Consider the following 24,007-nt stretch of genomic DNA (forward strand, 5'->3'; position numbering starts at 1 on the left):
AGAAGAAATGAGTGCAGGACAGCTCAGTTTCAGAATTGGAGAGTTCTAATAAAGTGAAACCCGTCTTGTGGATTAGAAAATCAACCACACTTTAAGCAGACCTACTGCCCTAGATTTTCAAGGACATGGACACAAAAAGAAAATGACAGTGTAGCTTGGGAATGCAAAGTTAAAAAAAAAAAAAAAAACTATTAAGCAGTGGTTTTTTCTAATTAGCATTATCTGATGGAATAGAATGGGGAAAGGTCATTCTGTTGAAATAAATGAAGAAAAATCAAGATCCAGAGAAGTGCCGAGAAGAAATGCCTTTGTTTCTCAAGAGTTCACTGTTTGGTGATTGATAGTGCCTCCAGGCCATAATTATCACACTTTAGCATGTATCAGAATCACCTAGAGGAATCGCTAAAACACCACTAGGTCTGGGTGGAGCCTGGTAGATAATGTGCACTTCTAACAAGTTCCCAGGTGAAGCTGATGCTCCTGGTCAGTGCTCAGTACTTCGAGAACTGCTGCTTTAAGGAAGAATAAACAATGAAGGCTGAAGTAAAGATGAGGTGGGTTTCACAGCAGGGGAGTAAAAATAAGTCAGTTAAAGGATTCTGGGTGAGCAACACACTTGAGATTTGTGCCCCGCTGAAGCTAATGAATGAGGGGGTTTTCCTCAGCAAACGAGGTTGATTGGGTTATATATGCAGAAGAGCAGAGGAGGCTCTCTGGTTAACTGCCTCATCCCTCTTAGTCATTGCCCATGTTAACTGTTTTGCATTAAAGTAAAAATAAAATACAGTTTTACTCTAATCCTGGCCAAGCAGATTTCATGATTTGATAAGATGCCAAGAGCATGAGTTAGAATTGATCTTTAAGGGCTTAGATAAGGAGGCTGGGGAATCTGAGGTCGGAGGTCTGTGTTCAGTGTCAATGGGAGATGAGTGTTGATGGGAGATTGGCCTAAAGCTTGAGGTAGGAAGCCAGGGATGTATGTCAATGATGGCAGGAGGCCCAGAAACTTGTTAGGACATCATATGAGCTGACTAATGGCTCTGTGGGTCATGAGGGTCAAACTAGGGGCCCAGGATTACTGTCATTTGAGTTCCTTCCTCTATTCCTATTCACCAATCCCTCCAGTTCCTAAATTGTTGATTTAAGGCAAAAATAAAGTACAAATGAGCCTGCTCTCTTTTTTAAAGGTAGAATGAAAGAAATAATATGTAGGCGTTTAGTATTGGGTTGTGTTGACATTTCATTTGCTTTTAAGTTGCAGGGCTGCAGCAGAAGGATCAGAAAGCTATTTTAGGCCCAACCACAAGTATTTCTTGTAGGGTGACAGATATCTGGAAGTTATCTCTGCAAGTTTTGCTTACATTTCTAACAGATCAAATAATGAAAAAAAAATAGAAAAGTGACATTCAAGTCTTTGTGGCTCACCTAGTATATTTCCAATCCTGCATTTGGCAGCAAAAGATTTGAAGACATAAAAGAGCCGGCCTCACCTCTCAAGTTTATGGTCTAGGGAGACCTGCATAATGAACCCATGAAACACCGAGCACACCAAAACACAGTGCCTGTTACACGTAGCAGCTCAGTAAATTCAATCAGTGAATGACATGTGTGCCATATGTTAACAGAAATGTCTGAGTTTAGGGATGGGAAAGGAGTGTAGCCTGGATAAGTGTAAAAAAAGTAGGATGATCCAAATATAGAATGTTGTCTAGGATTTTTTTGTGCCACCTGCTAATAAGGAGAGTTCCTAAAGTTATGCCAGATTCTTAGAGGTGCTTGTTATGAAGGAAGGTGAAGTTAGATGGCTCTGGATTTGAATCTTGCGTCCACTTTGTAGCTGTGCGATGCTGGGTAAGTCACCTCATCTGTAAAATAGGGATAATGCTTCAGAGGATTGTCAGGGGATTTCATGAGACGATTTATGCATCCTGCATGCAACATATATTTGATTATGATGTGCCAGGCCAGGTGAAGGAAACAGACAAGGGCCTGATCCTGGCAATGATGGGAACCCAACAGATGTCTCCCAAACGTACCTCTTGTTTCATGCTCTGTATTATTTTGCTTTCATTCTTTATTATGAAATAATGTATTTCTCTTTGAAGTATTTTTTTTAAAGATTTTATTCTATTTTTTTTCCTTTTTCTCCCCAAAGCCCCCCAGTACATAGTTGTATATTCTTCTTTGTGAATCTTTCTAGTTGTGGCATGTGGGACGCTGCCTCAGCGTGGTTTATGAGCAGTGTCATGTCCGCGCCCAGGATTCGAACCAACGAAACACTGGGCCGCCTGCAGTGGAGCACACGAACTTAACCACTCGGCCACGGGGCCAGCCCCTCTCTTTGAAGTATTTTAAAGCAAATAATAGGCATTGTGTCTGTTCACTACTACATAATTCAGGTACTTCTCTTAAGAAATATGGCATTTCCTTTCACAATAACAGTCATTATCACACCTAACAAAATTAGATTCAATCTTTGCCATCATCTATTATTCAATTCATAGTCATATTTCCCCAATTGTCTCAAAATATATTTTGAGTGGTTTGTGGGAATCTGGATTCAAAAAAGGTCCAGGGGCCGGCTCCGTGGCCGAGTGGTTAAGTTCGCACACTCCGCTGTGGCGGCCCAGGGTTCGGATCCTGGGCGCAGACATGGCACCTCTCCTCAGGCCACATTGAGGCGGCGTCCTGCATCCCACAACTAGAAGGACCTGCAACTAAGATATACAGCTGTGTACGGGGGGGGGTTGGGGAGATAAAGCAGAAAAAAAAAAAAAAAAGATTGGCAATAGTTGTTAGCCCAGGTGCCAATCTTTAAAAAAAAAATTTAAAAAAAAATAGGAAGTTTGGCAACAGTTGTTAGCCCAGGTGCCAATCTTGAAAAGAGAAAAAAAGGTCCACATGTTGCATTTGTTTGCAGTGTCTTTTATGTCTCCTAATCTAGAGTATCCTCTTTTATTTGGCTGGGGGCATTGTCTTGTTGCAGAAGCCAGGTAGGTTCCTTTAGAATGTCTCCCATTTTGGATTCATCTCTTGCTTCCGTGTGGTTTTATTTAGCGAGTTCCTCTGTCTCCCAGCCATATCTCCTCTAAGTAGAAGTTAGCTCAGGAGAGTTTATTAGATTCAAGTTCAGCTGTTCTGAGAAATCTATAGGTGTACTGTGTTTTCATACTGCAGCACAGCAAGAGTCGTGCTTGTGTATCTGTGCAAGGACTGTTCCCTGTGTCTAGAATGCCCGTCCTTTTCCCTTTCTGCAAATTGCTATTCATCCTTCAAAACCTTGTTTCATTGAAGTAGAGAAAACCCATTGCTAACGTATTCAATTCAGAGTGAAGAAGGTTCCTGATGGCTCTGGGGAGATACTGGTTTTGTTTTTTGGGAGGAAGATTAGCCCTGAGCTAACATCTGTTGCCAATCCTTCCCTTTTTTTTGCTGAGGAAGACATCCATGCCCATCTTCCTCTACTTTATATGTGGGACGCCTACCACATCATGGCTTGACAAGCGGTGCCATGTCCGCACCCAGGATCCAAACCAGCGAACCCCGGGCCACCGAAGCGGAACATGTGAACTTAACCGCTGCGCCACCAGGCCGGCCCCCGACACTACTTTTCAGATAGAAGTGGGGATACTAATGACTTTCTCCTCAGTTCTTTATAGGTTAAACCAGAGTAAGAGAGATTACAAACCCAAATTAGGCTGCCCTTCCAGCCTTTCTCTTCTTAAGAAAAATCTCAAGGGCAAATTTCCCTCTATCTCTCCAGGAGCTAAGAGCTCTTAACTGTGTAAAGAGAGCATTGTACCCTCTCTCACATCTCCCAAAATGGATGTCTCATTTGAACTTTGCATTAAGTGCCCAACTTGAGTGCCCTGCTATTGAGGCATTGGAGGTGACAATTCGTGAATGACTAGCCTTCCGGCTGTTGTTTCTCCATATATTTTGCTGGGTGGGTGATCCTGTTACTACCAATATTGGATTTCACACTGATCCATCAGATGGCAATAAAACACTAGCCTGTTGGCCAGGGCCCATTTTCAGGAGTTGGCTGAAGAGCTTCCAGGGTTGAGGCAACAGAGCCCTGGACTGGAGATCAGAGGTCTGGGCTATCATTCCTGCTATTAGCTTGCTGTGGGACTGTGGGAATATCACTGAATCTCTTTCTGTATACTCCAGGAAGAACTAGGGATTCTCGGAAGATGGTTCGGGAGTGCTTCAAACTCACTAGCTCTGCTTTGATCTATTTTATGCATTAAGTTTCTGCAAAAGATTTCTTTTGGAGATAGAGTGCTACAGCTAAAAACCACCACCACCCCAAAAAAGGCTTGAAAACATCACTGAGCTAGATGACAACCACATTTCTTTGTATATTTAAAATTCACATTTATGTTGCTAACTGGAGTTTTTAATGAATGTCTGCTTTGAAATTATTTCTATAACAAAGCAGGATGTAAATAAATCAATACATAACTAGACAGAGTGATGAAATATTGAGAGCTGTACATGATACCAAAAATGAGCCAGTGTAATTCTGTATCAACCTACTTGTGGGATCTGTACTGCTTCAGAGTGAGCCAATAAATAAGTGGTAATGTCCCCCCCTAGGCAACTCTGTCATATTCTGGCTCTTCAGTGTGACCAGTCCCTCAGAAGCAAAGCACAGAACTGCACAGTGACCACGCAGATCAGAATTAGGGAACTCCCACTCGGGAGAGAGGCACCACTCAGAGGCAGTCCTCCCTGGTTTTCAGGCGTAATCTGAACTGCATGGAAGCAAGAAAAAAGCAGATCTCATTGATTGGGATCCTAGACCCTGACCTTTTGGCTCCCTGCATGGATGCCATGGTCAACTGTGTAGACTGCCCACTGCCCAACTCTGGGGACACCATTCACATCAGCTACAATGTGAGTGCCACCCCCTTAGAGCAAGGAATCTGCAGCGCAGACACCCCACACCTGATCGTGACCTCCTTTTGCTAAACCACATTGTGGGTAAACGACCCGTTTTTGTAGAAGAAGGAAGGGCTCATTCCTAATCAGCCAGGACTCTCCAAGCCTAAATTTGTTTCTTTGTTCAAGAAACTTTTATTGAGCACCAACTGTGGGTGGAGCACTACTCGTCTGGCCCCAGCCCAACATCTCTGGAAAATTACTGAGCTATTTCAAAGGTATAAAAAGCACTCCCCAAAGATCCTGACACTTTTCATCCAGGCCCTGCTTCCCCAGGGCTTTGCTGCTTTTCTTTCAATCTCCTGCTGCCTGATCTCTTGGTCATCTTATAACTCACAAGTGGCTCTCTGTCAGCCGGCCGGGGAGAGAGAGGAGAGAAGGGAAGGAGGCCAGGCACACAGCTACTTGATAGTAGCTTCAGCAAGTGAACGAGGAGGTTAAGTTGCTGGATTAGGTCAAAAATGTGGAAATACTTGTGGATTTTACTGTTTACCTTGAAGCAAGCATAAACTGGAACCTGCTAATAAGCAAAGAGCAAATCATTCAAGACAGGTAACCAGTTATTTTGTCTTCCAGGGACAGATTCACGAAATAAGTTTCCTTCACTGGAATCAGTCCCCATGCCCAATAACAGGCTTTCTCTGAACAGTGTTTCCAGCCCACCACGAGGAGAGCTTTTCCCTAACTTAAGAACAGAAGCAAGAGCTTGTGGAGAGAGGAGCTTGGGCCTGTATCTACCACCTGACCTGGCTTCAGGGCTTCATGGAGAAAATGGGTTCAGTTGAAGAATAGTGATTAAATCACAAGTGCTTTAATATTAAAATGTAGAAGTAGACAGGGATGGGTAGAAAAAAATGTAAACTTATTCTCTCCCTGTTCCCTGCTGGCTACCTGACATCATCACCCTCTGTCAGAATGGCATGGGAAGACCAAATATCTGCATAACGTATGGCTTTTCTGTTTTTTTCTTTGATCATTCTGTTGCCCCAATAAATTGCTTTAAAATGTTACAGTTATTTTCCTAGTCTCTACCAGATAAAGACCAGCCTCTCCCATTTAACTGTATGAGGCGGGTACTTAAAGTGCTCCAGATTTTACATGTGAGGCTAGCAGAGGTTAAGTGACTTGGCAAAGTGATTGCAGTGTTCAAATCCAGGCTGTTTGGCTCCAAAGGCCATGCTCTTAGCTTCTGAGCCATAATGAGATCCTCAAGGGACAAAGCAGAATCTAGAGGTGAAAGTATGAATCATGGAAAGTACAAAGGATGAGACTCGGGTCCTGGGCCAGATAACATTAGCCCTTTCGCCCTCTTTGTTAGGAGGGCTGCTGTGGTTGGAAATAACAGTCTTTGGAAGAACCTGGGGAAAATACTGACTATAATATTGAAACACATCAAATCTGCAAGAAAGCTTCTCTGAGCTGGGGCTGGATTAGGGGATTGTCTAATTCTCAGGGCTTAGTAGATGCTTTGTGTCCAGTAAAAGTCTCCTGAAACTCAGCAGGTTAACCGGTCTCTGCCAACTCTTCTTCAGTTACCATGGGATCTTCAAAAGGTGACAACTACTAAAAAATGGTGAAGGAAACCTGGAATCTACAACAGTATCTTAAATTGGCCACCGAAGGATGGTTAGGTTTTTCTTTGTTTGTTTGTTTTCTTTTTTTGAGGAAGATTAGCCCTGAGCTAACATCTGCCGCCAATCTTCCTCTTTTTGCTGAGGAAGACTGGCCCTGAGCTAACATCTGTGTCCAGCTTTCTCTACTTTATATGTGGGATGCCTCCACAAGCGTGGCTTGATAAGCGGTGCATCAGTCCATAGTGGGGATCCGAACTGGTGAACCCTGGGCCGCCAAAGCAGAACATGCGAACTTAACCATTGTGCCAACTGTACTGGCCCAGGATGATGAGGTTTTTGATAGCTAGAAATACATTCTGGGCAAGAGAAACTTCAGAAGAAAAGGCAGAAGGGGAGGAAACCTCGGGGTTGTTCCATGAGCTTATATTAGTTTCCTAGAACTGCTGTGACAAATTATCACAACCTAGGTGGCTTAGAAGAAGAGACATTTTTCTCTCACAGTTCTGGAGGCTAGCAGCCCAAAATCAAGGTGTTGGCAGAGCCATTCTTCCTCTGAAGGCCCTGGGAAAGAATACTTCCTTGCCTTTTCCTGGCTTCCGGTGGTTGTGGGCAACCTTTGGTGTTCTTGGCTGTGGCCGTATCACTCCAGTTTTGGCCTCTACTTCATCACTTGGTGTTCCCCCTGTGTGGATGTGTCACTTCTCCTCATAAGGACACCAGTCATTGGATTTGGGACCCATCCGAATCCTCTATGACCTCATTTTAGCCTGATTACATCTGCAAAGACTATTTCCCAATAAGGTCACCTTCACAAATACGGGAGGTTAAGACTTGAACATATCTTTTTGCGGGAGTGGGACACAATTCTACCCACTACAAGCATTAAATTGTCTATTTTGTTTGATTAAAATGGGGAAATTGTGCGATATCTGGCCGTATGTCAGATAACTTACTGATATTTATTTCATCAACACTGTTGACTGCCTCAGCACAGCACTGTGTTACTTGCTGCAGAAGGTAGCAGGGTCCTGGCCTCAGGAACTTATGCTCTGGTGGAGAAAAGCAAGAAACCATCAGTAGACGACAATGCAGGATACAACGAAGGATGGACTATAAAAGAAGCAAGAAATGCGCCACAAGGAGGAGACATTTAGCTGGTGTCATCTAAGACAAGTGGAGAAGTCAGTGGAGAGGAAACGAGAGGCAAGAAAGTCACTTCAGCCGCTACTAGGCTAGTACAGAGGAGAGAGAGTGAGGGACTGAGCTGGACAGGGTCCTTGGACAGCAAGCAAGAGTATTAACTAGTGCTTCTCTGCAGAGTGAAATATTTAGAAACAGCTTTATATGACCTAAAGAGTAAAAAGTTAATGTGACTAAATGCAATGTGGTATCCGAGGTTGGATCCTGAAACAGAAAAAGAATATCAGTGGCAAGATGGTGCAATCCAATTAGCGGTCGCCAGCGGCTGGGAGGAGTGGGTGATGGAGAGCGACTGCTCACTGCATACGGGGTTTCCTTTTGGAGTGATTTTTAAAATGTTCTGGAACTAGATAGTGGTGATGATTGTACAAAACTGTGATCGTACTCATGTCACTAATTGCAAATTTTGTTATGTGTTTATTACAATTTTTAAAAGCCCATAAAAAGACACATTAGTTAAAAAATTGTGAAATTTGATATTAATTTTGGGAGGTTTTCTGCTTTTCTTTTTAAGATTTTATATTTCCTTTTTCTCCCCAAAGCCCCCCCAGTACATAGTTGTGTATTTTTCTTTTTAGTTGTGGGTCCTTCTAGTTGTGGCATGTGGGATGCCACCTCAGCAGGGCTTGATGAGTGGTGCCATGTCTGTGCCCAGGATCCGAACCGGCGAAACCCTGGGCCGCTTAAGCAGAGCACGTGATCTTAACCACTTGGCCACAGGGCCAGCCCCTAATTTCTTGTTTTGACAAACATACCATGGTTATGTAAGATGTTAATATTAGGGGAGGCTGGGTGAAGAGTATTCTCTGTACTACCTTTACAACTTTTCTGTAAATCTAAAATTATTCTAAAGTAAGATTTTATTTAAAAAAATTAATATGAAAAACATGCATGACTCCAATTTTTTTTAGGCCAATATCATATTGTGTGTGTTTTTGTGTTTCTAAGTACCTTCATCTTTCAGATTATAAGTCCTGCGGCCAGCTCTGTGGACGAGTGGTTAAGTCTGGTGTGCTCCGCTTCAGTGGCCAGGGTTCAGTTCCCAGGCGCAGCCTTATTCTACTTGTCAGAGGTCATGCTGTGGCGGCGGCTCACATCCAAGATAGAGGAAGACTGGCACAGATGTTAGCTCAGGGTTAATCTTCCTCAGCAAAAAAAGGAATATAAGTCCTTTGAGGGCCAAGGTATGATGTGGGTCTCTGATATTTTTTTCCAGCTTTATCGAGGTATAACTGACAAATAAAAATTGTATACATTTAAGGTGTACAATGTGATGATTTGATATACCTATACATTGTGAGACGATTACCACAATCAAGCTAATTAACACATCCATCACCTCACATAGTTACTATTATTGTGTGTGTGGTGAGAACACCTAAGATCTACTCTCTTAGCAAATGTCAAGTATACAATACAGTATTATTAACTATAGTCACCATGCTGTACATTAGAGCCCCAGAACTTATTCATCTTATAACTGAAAGTTTGTACCTCTGACCAACATCTCCCCATTTCCACCCCTCTCACCCCCAGCCCCTGGCAACTGCGGAGAACTGTGTTCTACTTTTCGAAGATTCCACACATAAGTGAGATCATACCGTATTTGTCTTTCTGTCTCTGACTCACTTCACTTAGAAATGTCCTCCAGCTTCAGCCAGGTTGTTTCAAATGGCAGGATTTCCATCTTTTTTAAGGTTGAATAATATTCCACTGTACGTGTATACCACATTTTCTTTATCTATTTCTCCACCAATGGACACCTAGGTTGTCTCCACATCTTGGCTATTGTGAATAATACTGGAATGAACATGGGATGGCAGATACCTCTTCAACATAGTGATTTCATTCCCTTTGGAAGTATTATTCTTAAAATGCTAGTAGAATTATCACATTTTAAACATTCAACAACTGAGTTCTGTTTTTCTGAAGGGCACTAAATAGAATAGGTTTTCAATTAAGGTCTACTGCCACTGTGGAACTGGAGGGTAATTGGTGATAGCCTTCTCTCTGGGGCCTGTCAACCCAAGAGTGATGACTTTTGGTCACTTCAGACCTGAGGTAATTTCAAACCAGCACAAGTTTCCATTTTTTTCTCTTTATCCAATCTACTCTCTATATTCATTTATTCACATGGTTCAATTACTCTGAGATCTCAAGGGAGAGAGAAAGGGATTTAAGAAGGAAAAAAACAAACACAGCTCCATATTTTGTATGGCATATGATATAGGAGATATGATGCCTTTGCTCAGTGTCCAGGTTAGCCACTACAAATAATTCTGTGATAAAGACAAGGATACCTGAAACGAAAGAGACATAAAAAAGTGTGTGTGAGTGTGTGTGTGAGAGAGAGAAATGGTTACTAAAATTTTAGATATGCATCTTCTTGAAATAATATTTGCAATGAAATGGCTGGTTTCCTTCTCTTTTGAACTTGGAGGGAAATTTTTTTTTTAAAGATTGGCACCTGAGCTAACAACTGTTGCCAATCTTCTTTTTTCGTTTTTTCTGCTTTTTTCCCCTAAGTCCCCCCAGTACGTAGCTGTATCTTTTAGCTGTGGGTCCTTCTAGTTGTGGCATGTGGGACGCAGCCTCAGTGTGGCCTGACAAGCAGTTCCATGTCCCCGCCCAAGATCCAAACCAGTGGAACCCTGGGCTGCCAAAGTGGAGCGCACGAACTTAACCACTCAGCCACAGGGCCGGCCCCTTGGAGGGAAATATTATTCCAGTCTCAAGTAGGCCTGGTTATTTTCTTGACCATTAAAAAAAATTCCCAAAAGAGTCCTCTGTTTAATCAGCGAGGATCCTCAAATAATCTGCTTAGCTCCATGCATAATATGTTTTTCATTTTTCTTTCTAAAAGGATCTGAAATATGTTAAAATTTCTGAACTAAAACCTTGGAAACTAGGGGCCAGCCCAGTGGCACAGTGGTTAAGTTTGCACATTCTGCTTCGTCAGCCCGAGGTTCACTTGTTCAGATGCAGGTGCAGACCTACGCACCACCTAGCAAGCCATGCTGTGGCAGTGTCCCACATATAAAAAGTGGAGGAAGATGGGCATGCATATTAGCTCAGGGCCAATCTTCCTCAGCAAAAAGAGGAGGATTGGCAGCAGATGTTAGCTCAGGGCCAATCCTCCTCAGGAAAAAAAATAAATCTTTAAATAAATAAATAAAACCTTGGAAAACAGAATTCTTGGTACGTGACTTTGTATATAGTCATATTCCGGTAAGTGGGGTCTGTTGTCTGATGGAGAGTTGTGGATTGACTCAAACTTCTTGAAGTGCTGACTTCACTCAGATTTGTTCACTGACAAAAAAGCATACAGATGTAGGAATAATTAGCATTTTAGAAATAGAGTGATGAAGACTATACTTCTATAAGGACTGGTGGGACTGGTTTAGGACAAATAGTGGCTAATAAGAGAAATAGAGCTAGGATGACAGAAGGGAAAAAACCCCCAAACTCAGCCAGACTCAAACAGCTATTTCTCTGGTTGTTAGGATGGAAGTTCTCACCAATATTCTGTGGATCTGGTAGTTAACTACAGAACCATTTGTAGCTATATGTGTTTAATAATTGTAAATATTTTACTCTTTATAATTTATTTTACTTTTACGTTCACTTGCAGTAAGTAAATTGTAAAAAATTCACTCTATAGCATGGGACCAGCAAATCTCAAGTAATCTTTTACTTACTTTATTGAGTCCTAGGTTAAGGGAACTATTTCAGGGGGCTGGCCCCGTGGCCGAGTGGTTAAGTTCGTGCGCTCTACTTTGGTGGCCCAGGGTTTCACTGGTTCATATCCTGGGTGCAGACATGGCACTGATCAAGCCATGCTGAGGCGGCATCCCACATAGCAGAGCCAGAAGGACCACAACTATATACTAGGGGGATTTGGGGAGAAGAAGGAAAAAAAGAGGATTGGCAACAGATGTTAGCTCAGGTGCCAATTGTTTAAAAATAATAAAAATTTAACAATTAAAAAAAAAACCATTTCAGGCGTTAGGGAGAGGAGGCTGGGATCGGTTAACTTGTTCATGTATTTTTTAAATGGGTGATAATAGCTATGTGACCGATCACTCCTAATTTAGGAGTTTAAAAGAACACATACTTATCGTCTCCCTGTTTCTGAGGGTCAGCAATCAGGGAACGGCTTAGTTGGGTGGTTCTGGCTCAGGGGCTCTCACGATGTTGCAGTCAAGATGTTGGGTCTGGGGATTGCAGTCATCTCAAAGGTCGCCTAGGGCTGGAAAATTCACTTCCAAGTTCATTCATCTAGATTTTGGCAGGTCTCAGTTACTTGCTGGCTGTGGGCTGGTTACCTCTATTTCTGTGGGCCTCTCCATAGGCTTCCTGAATGTTCTCATAAAATGAAAGTGGCTTCTCCCAGTAAGTGATTCAAAAGAGAGTAAGCAAGTAAGAAAGCAAGAGAGAATGCTAGATGGAAGACAAGTCTGTTACAACCTAACCTTGGAAGTGAAATACTATCACCTCTGCTGTAGGCTATGGGCCACACAGACCAACCTTGGTCCAGTGTGGAAGGGGACCGACTACACAAGGGTGTGGGTATCAGGAAGCAGGGATCATTGGGGGCCATCTGGGAGGTTGGCCTCCACAGTGGCTATCAAATCTCTCAGGTATTTATATTCCGCTGGGTAACTTTAAAAGAATGACCTAACAGTTTTAATTTTAAATGTCAGTATTTACATCCTGCTGGGTTTCATCCTTTGCAACTACTTACATTTATGATGAAAAATTTTTTAAATGAATCTAGGGGGTACATATTAAAAAAATATCTTTTGGGGATAAGAAAATAAAAGTTTGAAGACCACTGGCTCAGACTACTAGTTTTTTTATCCAATGTGTCCCTCTCATCACTTTCCTCTGGCTCTTTATCTCCCCCACGTGGTGCTTGTTTATCTTAAAGGTATGGACAATTGATTAATGAAAGATATGCTTCAAACTGAAAATCAAAATTTGGGTCCTAATCTGTGAATGGGAAATATTCCTTAAAATCTGGACTGTCCTTATTCCAGGGATTGTTCAGCATCCACAAATCAATCAACGTGATACACCACATTAATAAAATGAAGAAAAATCACATGATCATCTCAAAATCTGTACTGTCCTTGAAAATCTAGGACTTATGGGCATGAGTAAGAAAGTGAATCAAGAGCTTTACGTTTTTTAAATGGCATTAAACAGATAGCAAAGTGCTCTGTAGGAGCGCTGTGGGGGACACGAAAAGAATATAATCTACTAAAGTTCTAGGACATATTAACGTTATAAATTGGAGAGTATGGTGTCTGGGTGCTCAGCAAATACGATGATATTCTTATCGTACCAAAAAAATTGTACACAATTGACACATTTTCATAGGACACAATTTTTTTTTTTTTTGGCTGAGGAAGATTCACCTTGAACTACTATCTGTGCCAATCTTCCTCTATTTTTTAGTATGTGGGCCGCCAGCACAGCATGGCTGCCAACAGAGTGGTGTAGGTCTGTGCCCAGGAACCAAACCAGGTGAAGTGGAGTGTGTGGAACTTAACCACTAGGCCACTGGGACTGGCCCCATGGCATACAATTTTTTAAAAATTGTATACAATTTGCAGACGTGAAATTCTGCTTATGTTTTGATTGGGTATGCCATCAATGTGTGTATTTATTTATTTATTTATTTATTTATTGAGGAAGATTAGCCCTGAGCTAACATCCACTGCCAATCCTCCTCTTTTTGCTGAGGAAGACTGGCCCTGAGCTAACATCCATGTCCATCTTCCTCCACTTTATATGTGGGACACCTATCACAGCATGGCTTGCCAAGCGGTGCCATGTCCACACCCAGAATCTGAACTGGTGAACCCTGGGCCGCTAAAGCACAACGTCAGAACTTAACTGTTGCACCACCAGGACAGCCCCTAATGAATAATTTTATACCTTAGATGAACAGACCAAAAATGCACAAAGCAAAAAATGCAGGAAACCAGTAACTATGCATAATGACTATTGGAAAAGATGCTGAGATTTTACTGAGGCATACTACAATGAACCTAAATTTAAATCATAGTTTATTTTACTAGGAACTAGCCTTGACCCTTGACTAAGCAGGACTAATATTCCATTCCTAACAATTTACCATTTCATAATGGAGAAAAGGCTACCCGATTCATTCTTAAGTGGAAAATGTGTTATGTCCTACTCGTATATACTTGAACCAAAATAGCAATCTGCATCCAACGTTATTAGAATGTCTTATTCAGTACCATAAACACTCACTTAACTACACAGAGCTAAAATTATGCAAAGGATTGCAAAACAATACACAAACTGCCTTGAAAATTTTCCAATCTAAGCTAAAGGGGACCCAGCAGAGAGTTGAATTTTAAGAAGTGAGCAGGAGGGCCAGTGGCCAAATGGTTAAGTTCAAGCACTCAGCTTCGGCCAGGCTTTCTCCAGTTCAGATCTTGGGCCGGACTTGGCAGGCTCATCAGGCCGTACTGAGGCAGCGTCCCACATAGCACAACCAGAGGCACTCACAACTAGAATATACATCTATGTACTGGGGAGGCTTGAGGGAGAGGAAAAGGGGAAAAAAAAAGAAGTTGGTGGGAGAACTCTGGCTCCAGTACTCGCAGTTGAGGAGTTACGTCTAGGATTCTAGTTTATGGAAGGGCTTGCAGACCCGCGACCTACAGCGGGGCCACTGAGAAAAACTGCATTAAGGAAGTCTGTTTATTTCCCTCCACAAAGACTTTTCCTTACAAAGGACGGAGGCCTCCTTCGTCGCGGGTGGTCAGACGCTGAGCGCGGAGAGCCAAGCTGGACACCCCGCTCAGGCTAGGAGGCTGGTCTCGCAGGAGCCGGCGCCTGGACGCGGGGTTCCCAGGGGTCAGGCGCAGGTGCTCCTGCTCCCCGGAGCTGGTCCTTCGTCCTAGACAATTCGTTGCTGGGTCATTACCCCGAGCACACTGGGCCAGGCGTCCCTCCTCGTACGCTCTGGGTCCCAGGGCGGGTTCTACAGGTCGTTTAGTAAAAAGGATAACAGGGATGCTAACTAGATGTGAGACCAAGACGAGAAGGGGGTCGCACGCGCCTAGGAGGGCTTGCTCGCGAGCTCCGCCTGCCTCGCGGCGGTCACCCGAGGACAGAGGTAAGGCCGCGCTGGGTCGAGTGAGGACGTCGCGAGCCAAGCTCGGATAGGCGCCGCCCGAGCCCCAGCGGGACCAGAAAGGGCGGACCGAGGGAGAGCGGCAAGGTGGCTGTGCGCCAGGGCGAGCGAGGGCCTCCCAGCATGCCGCGCGGCGCCCGGCTTCCGGCTTCCGGCTGTGGGCGGTGCGGAGGTCGGCGGCAGCCGGAAGCGGGCTGAGCCGGCCTCTTGGAATGCTGCCTGCGCTTCCGGGGACCTCGAGCCGGGCTCTGGAGTCTTCCGGTAGGCGGCGCGGGAGGAAAGAGAGGCTTGAGGGGCTGGGCCAGCCCGGGCGGATCCCCTCCTCTCTCAATGTGAGCAGTGTCCCGAGCTCCCGTCTGGTGAAGGCTGCCCTGAGAGGTGGAGCTGGTGGCCGGGCCGGGACCATGAGGCAGTGTCTCCTCTTCCTGACCAGCTTGGTTCCTTTCGTGCTGGCGCTGCGACCTCCGGACGAGCAGGGCTTCGGCTCCCCCCAGCGACTCGGTAAAGACCCCGGGGAGTTGGCTCGGGCCGGCCCGGGCGCCTGCAGCGCGCTGCTTTCGGGGAAGAGCTGGGGAGCGGGATCTATCAGGTGTTCGGGGGCGGGGTATTGGGCGGCTGTGGCGCGTCCCTAAGTTTTCAGTGTCGGAAGGGGGTGTGGCTCTGGAGTTTAGGGAAAGACTGGAGACCGACGGGCTTGTCTCTCTGAATGGGAAAGGGATAGTGGAGGGGGCCTCCCGTAGGGACTGAGGGCCTGGGAGGGGCTGCCCGCTGGGTTTGTGTTTGGGAAAGAGGTTGGGGGGGGGGCGGTGGTGCTGGCTCGTGTTTGGAGAGGGAGATGTCCAGGTCGTGGGCCCTCCCGTACTAAAGAACAAATCTGTAGTGTGTTCCTACCAAAGGCAGGGCTCAGGAGGAGAGAAAGGGCCCAGAGCTCCACAGCTCTTCCTGCTCTCTCAGGAGCGAACTAGAATTTCTGCCGTAGGAGGTGCTCATGCGGTAACCTGGTTGGAAGGCGGTGACCGGAGAACTCATCTTGGAGTTGCGTTTTGCGAACATCATAAACACATACTTAGTTGTTTAAATTTAAATTGTAGCTTATTGGGGGTGCTGGGTGTGTGTGTGGGGGCGGGGGGCTCTTGAACCTGCCAAGCCAACTCGTGATGCTGCTGCTGTGAATGACTTCCTTGTCATTTTAAACAAAATCCTCATGGATGACCAGTTTCATTGGTTTTGAGCCTAGAAAGTAGAGGGTTCTTATTTAGATTTTCTAAAGAGATTGGATTTTAAGGATGGAAGTATATTGAGAGATTTGAAATTCGGTGGAAGTTAGTTTGTGTAAACATATAGTGACTGTTGGGTACCTTATCCTTTAGAAGTTGACATGTAAGAGAGTTTGATTAATTAGTAATAAAGTGTGAAACATAGTGTGTCTTCCCGACGTGGGACGTTGTACCCTCAGTGATTTTTCATGGTTGTATTGGTCCCCAAATCCCACCATGATTCCATGTAAGGTATTGTGCCCATTGAGACACCATGTGTGCTTACTTTATGGCTAATAAAAAATTTCGCATTACTTTTCCATGGCAATTGTTTTCTCTTATTTAATGGACAGACGTTGTAGTCGCCTGAGGGTAATAAAGGTGTGGAGTGTTCTTACCTGAACAGCTGCTTTGTGGTTATCTCAAATTGAAACGGAGTACAGGTGACTAGTTCAGTGAAAGGCAAGGGAACTTGTTAGGAAGAGCTGAGATGCGGTAAGTCAGCGCAGAGCGAAGGGAAATCCTGAGGTAGGGTGGTCAGGGTGGAGGGATAGGGTAAAGACCCACTTCATAAGGATAAATGTTAATAAAAAGAACAAACGTGTATTTTGAGATACTTAAGTTATATATATATATATTTTTTAAATCTTATTTTTCCTTTTTCTCCTCAAAGCCCCCCAGTACATAGTTGTATATTTTTATTTATTTATTTATTTTTAAAGATTTTATTTTTTTTCCTTTTTCTCCCCAAAGCCCCCCAGTACATAGTTGTATATTCTTCGTTGTGGGTCCTTCTAGTTGTGGCATGTGGGACGCTGCTTCAGCGTGGTCTGATGAGCAGTGCCATGTCCGCGCCCAGGATTCGAACCAACGAAACACTGGGCCGCCTGCAGCGGTGCGCGCGAACTTAACCACTCGGCCTCGGGGCCAGCCCCCACAGTTGTATATTTTTAGTTGTGGGTCCTTCCAGTTGTGCTATGTGGGACGCCGCCTCAACATGGCCTGATGAGTGGTGCCATGTCTGTGCCCAGGATCCTAACCGGCGAAACCCTGGGCCATCGAAGCGGAGCGCGTGAACTTAACCACTTGGCCATGGGGCTGGCCCCTAAAGTTATATTTTGACCACTATAACACAACTGTTTTATTATCATTCTGTTGTTCACAGGTGGAAAAATAAGTAGCATGAATTCTAGGAATGTACATGGTATAGAGGAAAAGCTTACTTTCTAGGTCAGTTTTCAGCAACATTCACAGATCATAAGAGTTTTTTTGACCATGTGTTTTTTATTTGCGAAGTGCGATCACCAGTGCCAGAAAAATGCATAGACTTAGCCATTTATTCACCAGATGTTTGAAGAACACATACTGCATGCACGTATTGTGTGTGGCATTTGGAGTACAAAGATCAGGCAATATCCATCTTCAAAAAGCTTTTGCATAGTGGGATAGAAAGATCTAACAGACATTGTAACACCACATGGAGGAGTGATTATGGCAGGTATTGTTATCATGGGGGCCCTGAGAGACTGTTACAGTTGAAATGAACCTTAGAGGCTGTGTCTTGTTTTTTAAATAAAGCGGCAGGGAAAATGAGTCTCAGAAAGATGTAGTGAGTTGTCAGATTCACACAGTTAGTGATAGAAATATGCCTTGTGGGTATTTTTTCTTTTGAAGAATGACTTGTGTGTTTGTATGTTTGACAGTTTAGGATGTAATTTGTTGCTTAACCCTACCATTATTTAGATTGAATTGGTGAAGAGCAGTGAGTAGTTTTGTAGTTAAAGAGTGTGGTTTATTGTTTATTAGCCTACTTATCCTATAAACATTACCTTAACTACAGTACTAAATATTGATTAGGGATTTGAAAACATTTTCCTGAAGGACAAAAATATGTAATAGAATCCTGGCTTTTGGAGTACTCCGTGTCACCCAAAATGATTTCAGTTGAACTATTGTAAATTGCATAATTTAGGAAAGTTATGAGTCATGTGAGCTTAGTCATGATATCTTGAAGTTGCAGCTGGGGTATCCGAATCTCACTGATTTCAGAAGTGTTTTCGCATTGTCTTACTTTTAGCAAAAGAGGATGTAGTGGGTGGAAGGAAAAAAAATGGGTCGCAGATGAGGGATGAAAGTTTGTGTCTGAAACATATATTTTGAAATTTAGGTTATTGGCATGAGGATTTCTCATTATTGACAGCACCATTTTGCTCAATATTTTAACATCTGGCTTCTTCTTTTGGTGTTAATTTTGCTTACAGGAAACGGTTCCTTTTTTTTTTTAGGAAGATTAGCCCTGAGCTAACATCCACTGCCAGTCCTCCTCTTTTTGCTGAGGAAGACTGGCCTGCCCCTGAGCTCACATCTGTGCCCATCTTCCTCTCCTTTATATGTGGGAAGCCTACCACAGCATGGCTTGCCAAACCGTGCCATGTCCACACCTGGGATCCGAACCAGTGAACCCCAGGCCATCAAAGCAGAACGTGTGCACTTAACCGCTGCACCACCGGGCCAACCCCACAAAGGTTCTTTTGAAGCTGGAACTCTTAACCACCCTGGCTGCTCCAAGGGAGACGTAATGCACCTCTGCTTCGTATTAGTCAAAGAGATAAACAGTATTTCTAGAATAGAATGAAGAGAAGAGTTAAGCAAATTGGATCCATGATGGGGAAACTACAGAAATCCTTTTGGCCATACGTCACAGGGTTTTCCAGAACGTTAAGTGTAGGCGTCCTTTAAGGCCAAGTGTATTGATTTTTGGATTCTTAACCATTTTGTATTTGTGAGAGATGGTAAGTGTTTTCAGTTGGAAGTGTAATTTGAAGAAGATTTGAAAAAGATTAGTAGGGAAGAAGGGACAGGAATAGGCTTCATTGAGGTAGGGAAGTGAAATGAAGAGGTTTTTCATATATCCCTTAACTTAGTCCTAAAATCAACCAAGGAGGTAGGTGTCTGCCTTCCCACACTTTTTTCTTTTAACATGAGTTGTGGACTCTGACAAGTCTCATCTGCTGCCCTAGTTTCACTTACCAATTGACTGTAATATTTTTTTTTTGGGGGGGGGGGGGGGTGTGGAAGATTGGCTCTGAGCCAACTTCTTTTGCCACTCTTCCCCTTTTTTTTTTTTTTATTTATTTTATTTTTTCCTTTTTCTCCCCAAAGCCCCCCGGTACATAGTTGTATATTCTTCGTTGTGGGTCCTTCTAGTTGTGGCATGTGGGATGCTGCCTCAGCGTGGTTTGATGAGCAGTGCCATGTCCGCGCCCAGGATTTGATCCAACGAAACACTGGGCTGCCTGCAGCGGAGCGCGCGAACTTAACCGCTAGGCCATGGGGCCAGCCCCCCACTCTTCCTCTTTTTGCATGTGGGGTGCCACCACAGCATAGCTTGATGAGTGGTGTGTTGGTCTGTGCCTGGGATCTGAACCCTTGAACCCTGGGCCGCCGAAGCAGAGTACATAAACTTAACCACTATACCACCAGGCTGGCCCCTTGACTGTATTCTGATAACTGCTAAATATGTGTCTCTGGCCTAGACTTGTTCTCTGAAGCCCCACACTCATGTATCCAGCTGCCCACTTGATGTTTCCACCCCAGTGTTCACAGGTACTTTAAGTAAAACATGTCCAGAATTACTTATCATGTATTCTTTGGTTTAGCAGGATGAGTATAGAAGACAAGGTTTAGTCTAGGAATAGGCAGGGGTGCTGGATATTGTAGAAGCAGTCTCATTGCCAAAGCTGGATTTGCATCCCTTTCAGCCACAGAGCCTTATGGACAAATCCAGGTTTCTTCAGTGGTTCCCATGGGTTGTGCTGACTTTCATTTGGGCTCAGTTTCCATGTTACTGGTCTTGCTGGAGGGTTTTGTCCCAAGTTAAGTCTCATCCCTAGTGAAGAGCTCATGATAGGGAATTATACGAGGCAGCTCATTCTCCATCCTCCCTAACTGGTATAAACCCATAAAATTAAGTTTCTAGTTCCCGGGCTCTGGGATCCACTGGCCTAGCAGAGAGCACTGCTCTCCTTTTCTCATCCCTTAGTCCTAAGGAGGATGCACCCACACTTAGGGCTTTTTGCACAGTCACCTGGCCAGGCTGCTCCCTTGTCCTGATGTTTCAGGGAGTGCTGAAGAGCAGTCGAGTCTTACGTGTCTTCTGCACAAGCAGAATAAACACTTGACGGCAGTCCTGGCTTTATCTTTTCCACTTCTGAGGCCAGAAGTAGGAACGTGACACCAATAGTGTCATTTTGGGGGAACTCTTTGTCCTTCATCCAGCAGAACCCTGCAGAGTGAGCAGAGTACTACAGGACTTCTGCATTATACTTGCAAGTTGTCTTCCAAGAAGATGCAGTTTATTGCAAGAAGAAAAGAGAAGTTAAGTGAAAAGTCCACAAATGTTCCCAGATTCTTCTCATTCAACAGACAGCGTCATTGTTTAAAAATTAGTTTTTTCTTAAAGTTGACCCTGGGCTTGATGAAAGAAATATGGGTGTACTTTATGTCATTGTATCAAGGTAATGGTCTTAAAAGCTTATCCCAGAGATGAAATATTCAAGTACAAGTGAAGGTGGAGTGAGAGATTTATCAAGTTTTCTATAGACAACTCCACAGCTATGTCCAGAAAGCCAGTTTGTTGCAGGCCTCAAGGTCCATCTTTCTCTTTATTCTTTGAGAACATATAGAAGGAACAATGTATCAGCTGCTTTTTACCACTGATGTAAATGTTGAAAATCATCCAATAACATAGATTTGCTCTCTTCCTGACTAAAGTCGCTAGGGCTTACCAGTGACATAACTGCGAACATACGACGGCTTAATGCAGAAATATCCCATGTAAATAGCATTGGATTTGCAAACCGTATGTAAGGAACAAGATACAATAGGGAACTCGAGAATCTTTCAGCATCTGGTTGTCCTATTATGTCAACCCCTCTCGCAAACCTGCTCCTACTCGTGTTTTTTATCACAGTGAATGTGGTGCCACTTACCGACCCAGATACCCAGCCAGTAACCTGGGAGTCTTCGAGTGGTCTCTGCCTTGATTGCTCAGCAGCTTACCGGCTGATTTCACAGACTCCAGTCTTGTTCCCCTAAATTTCTTACCTCCGGTTATTGCCCCTATCCAAAGTCCAAAATTCTTAATTTAGTTGCACGGCCTTTCTTGACCAGACCTTTGTCTGTGTCTTTAGCCTCACGCCTCTTCACGTCCTCTTTGCCCTTCTGCACTCCAGCCTCACTGAGTTGCTTTCATTTCTTTGAGTGTTATGTTCTGTACTTCTTGTGAACCTCAGCATCTGTTATACCCTCTGCTTAGAACCCTCTCCTTTCTTTCCCTTCTTTTGGCTGCCTTGTCCTTTTGGTCTTAATCTCAATCCTGTTTCCCTGGGAAAGCATCCTTGGCTGGCCAGGCAGGGGTCATGCTCCTGCTGTGTCCTTCCATAACTTCCTGCAACTTCCTCTCCCTTGGCACTTGACGTACTTTATAATAATAATTTTTTTGTGTTGTTTCTCTTTCTCTCCGTTACATCCCTAGTGCCTGGAAGGTAGGAGGTTTTCAATAAATATTTGTTGAATAAATTAATAGGTGGAAAGAGGAAAAATAAGTGCAGAATGTGTGTGCAAGAAAGGAGGGATGGGTATGGGGGTGGAAAAGATAGGAAAGCATTGAGGAAGGGTAGGGTCTCTGAGGACGAATAGACAGAGGAAGCCAAGTGAGGGAAACCGTAGCATGTGGCAGGGAAGAGCAGGGAGAGCTGGGGAGAGGACACCTAAATAATCCAGTGCTCGAGTCTGGTGACTCGAGTCTTAGGGTGATTGCTGGAGCAACTTAAAGAGAGCAAGGAAGGTGTTCTCATTCTAGAGTGCTGGGCAGCCATTGTGGAGTTTTTCAAAAAGAGATTATGACCATACTCTGAGCTAAGAAAGATACAGTTAAGTGGTTTATACTTAAATTTATTAAGACATTTGGATATGCATAAAGGATAAACTCTTGGGAAGTGGGGGAAATGTAAATTCTGTTGAAAAAGCTATAGAAAATTGGATGACCAGTGGTTGGAATTTTGAAAGTGAAGTGCGATGTAATAATGAGTATCTGAGAGGTTACTTGCTAGTGAAAGGACAGTAGCAAGGGCAGGAGGTCAGTTTTTTGGACAACGGGAGTGCTTTTACCATTTATAATGGCTCCAGGACATCCAATTGGAGCTAATCTAGTTATTAAAAGTAGATAAATTACTATTGAAATATATTAGTTAAGTATTTTAAAGTGCTTTAGCAAGATACATTTAAAAAGTGCTTATTATAGAAAATATACCTAAAGATAACCAATGATGTTACTATTTTGCTCTTTTTTTCCCCTAGGCCTATTTTTGTACATAGTTAAGGTCAAGCAATATGAAGTTTTTTTTTTTAAAGATGGCACCTGAGCTAACATCTGTTGCCAGTCTTCTTTTTTTTTTCTTCTGCTTTTTTCTCCCCAAATCCCCCCAGCACGTAGTTGTATATTTTTAGTTGTGGCTCTTTCTAGTTGTGGCATGTGGGACGCTGCCTCACCGTGGCCTGACGAGTGATGCCATGTCCGCACCCAGTATCTGAACCAGAGAAACTCTGGGCCACTGAAGCGGAGCACGTGAACTTAACCCTCGGCCACAGAGTCGGCCCCTGAGCAGTTTTTTAAATCTACCTTTGTTTATTTAATATTATAGCATAAGTATTTCCCCATGTTCTGAAAAACTTGTTGCTAACAGCATTTTAAATGATTCCAGATTTTTTTTGTCATTTGAAAGTATTATAACTTCTCTCTTTCTCAGTTATTAATTTACTTTGTTTCTGATTTTTGTTCTTACAAATAATGCAAGGCTGAACAGTGAACATCTTTGTGCTTCAAGCTTTTTTCTTCCCTTTGAGCTATTTCCTTACTTTAGCCTAGTTCAGTGGTTCTCAAACTTGAGTGTGTGTCAGCATCACCTGGAAGGGGTGTTAAACACAGATTGCTGGGCCCTCACCCTAAGGATTTCTGATAGGGTAGAACTGAGAGGAGGCCTGAAAATTGGCCCTTGTAACAAGTTCCCATGTGATGTTGATGCTGCTGGTGTGAGGACCACACTGTGAGAACGACTGGCCTATATAGTTGACAATGAAACTACAGTATTGAGGTTAAGTTTCTCAGTCCGTAGGAGTGATTATGATCTTGAATGAAACTGAGGTCGTGTGGCAACCTGTATCAGGGATGTTGAAGAGCTGAAGGATCATATCAGCATCTCAGCAATGAGAATTTGTGCAATTTGTGAACATAGTGCTTTTTTTGCAAGGTTCTGTACTGGGTATAGTGGGGTAAGGATGCTGTGATGACTAAAACAGAGCTCCTTTTTGACCATTTTACAATCTATTTGTGAGATCAGACAAATATAACTCAAAAGTGCCAGAAGAAAGGTATAAACAAAAGGCTTCAGAGGGAGGTGAGGTCATGTTTGATTGACATGTCAAAAAGTAGGAGGCCAAGAAGTAGAAGGTCCAAGAAGAGCTAGGCTATTTTTAAGGAGTCTCAAAAGTATGACATCAATAAAACTTAGGGTTTTCAGGCAGACAGACCCAAGTTCAAGTCTCAGTTCTGTGCTACATTAGCTTTGTCATACTATTTTCTCCGAGTCCTGTTTCTCTTTTTTTTAAAGATTGGTGCCTGAGCTAACAACTGTTGCCAATCTTTTTTTTTTTTTTTTCTTTTTCTCCTCAAATCCCCCCAGTACATAGTTGTATATTTTAGTTGTGGGTTCTTGTAGTTGAGGCACGTGGGAGGCTGCCTCAACCTGGCCTGATGAGCGGTGCCGCGTCCGTGCCCAGGATCTGAACTGGCGAAG

The 24,007-nt window shown here is 43.6% G+C and overlaps 1 protein-coding gene across 1 annotated transcript in view; it reads left to right on the forward strand.

Annotated features, from left to right (window-relative positions):
- Positions 1-15,085: 15,085 nt before the first annotated feature.
- The window catches only part of ADAM17 (ADAM metallopeptidase domain 17), a 55,364-nt gene continuing 46,442 nt past the window's right edge, over positions 15,086-24,007 (forward strand). The window contains exon 1 of the mRNA XM_046660543.1: positions 15,086-15,396. Coding sequence (XP_046516499.1) covers positions 15,108-15,396 — 289 coding nt within the window. The 5' untranslated portion in view covers positions 15,086-15,107. The remainder of the gene's footprint in view (positions 15,397-24,007) is intronic.

Source organism: Equus quagga, chromosome 5, assembly GCF_021613505.1.
Source record: "Equus quagga isolate Etosha38 chromosome 5, UCLA_HA_Equagga_1.0, whole genome shotgun sequence".
NCBI classification, from domain to species: domain Eukaryota; kingdom Metazoa; phylum Chordata; class Mammalia; order Perissodactyla; family Equidae; genus Equus; species Equus quagga.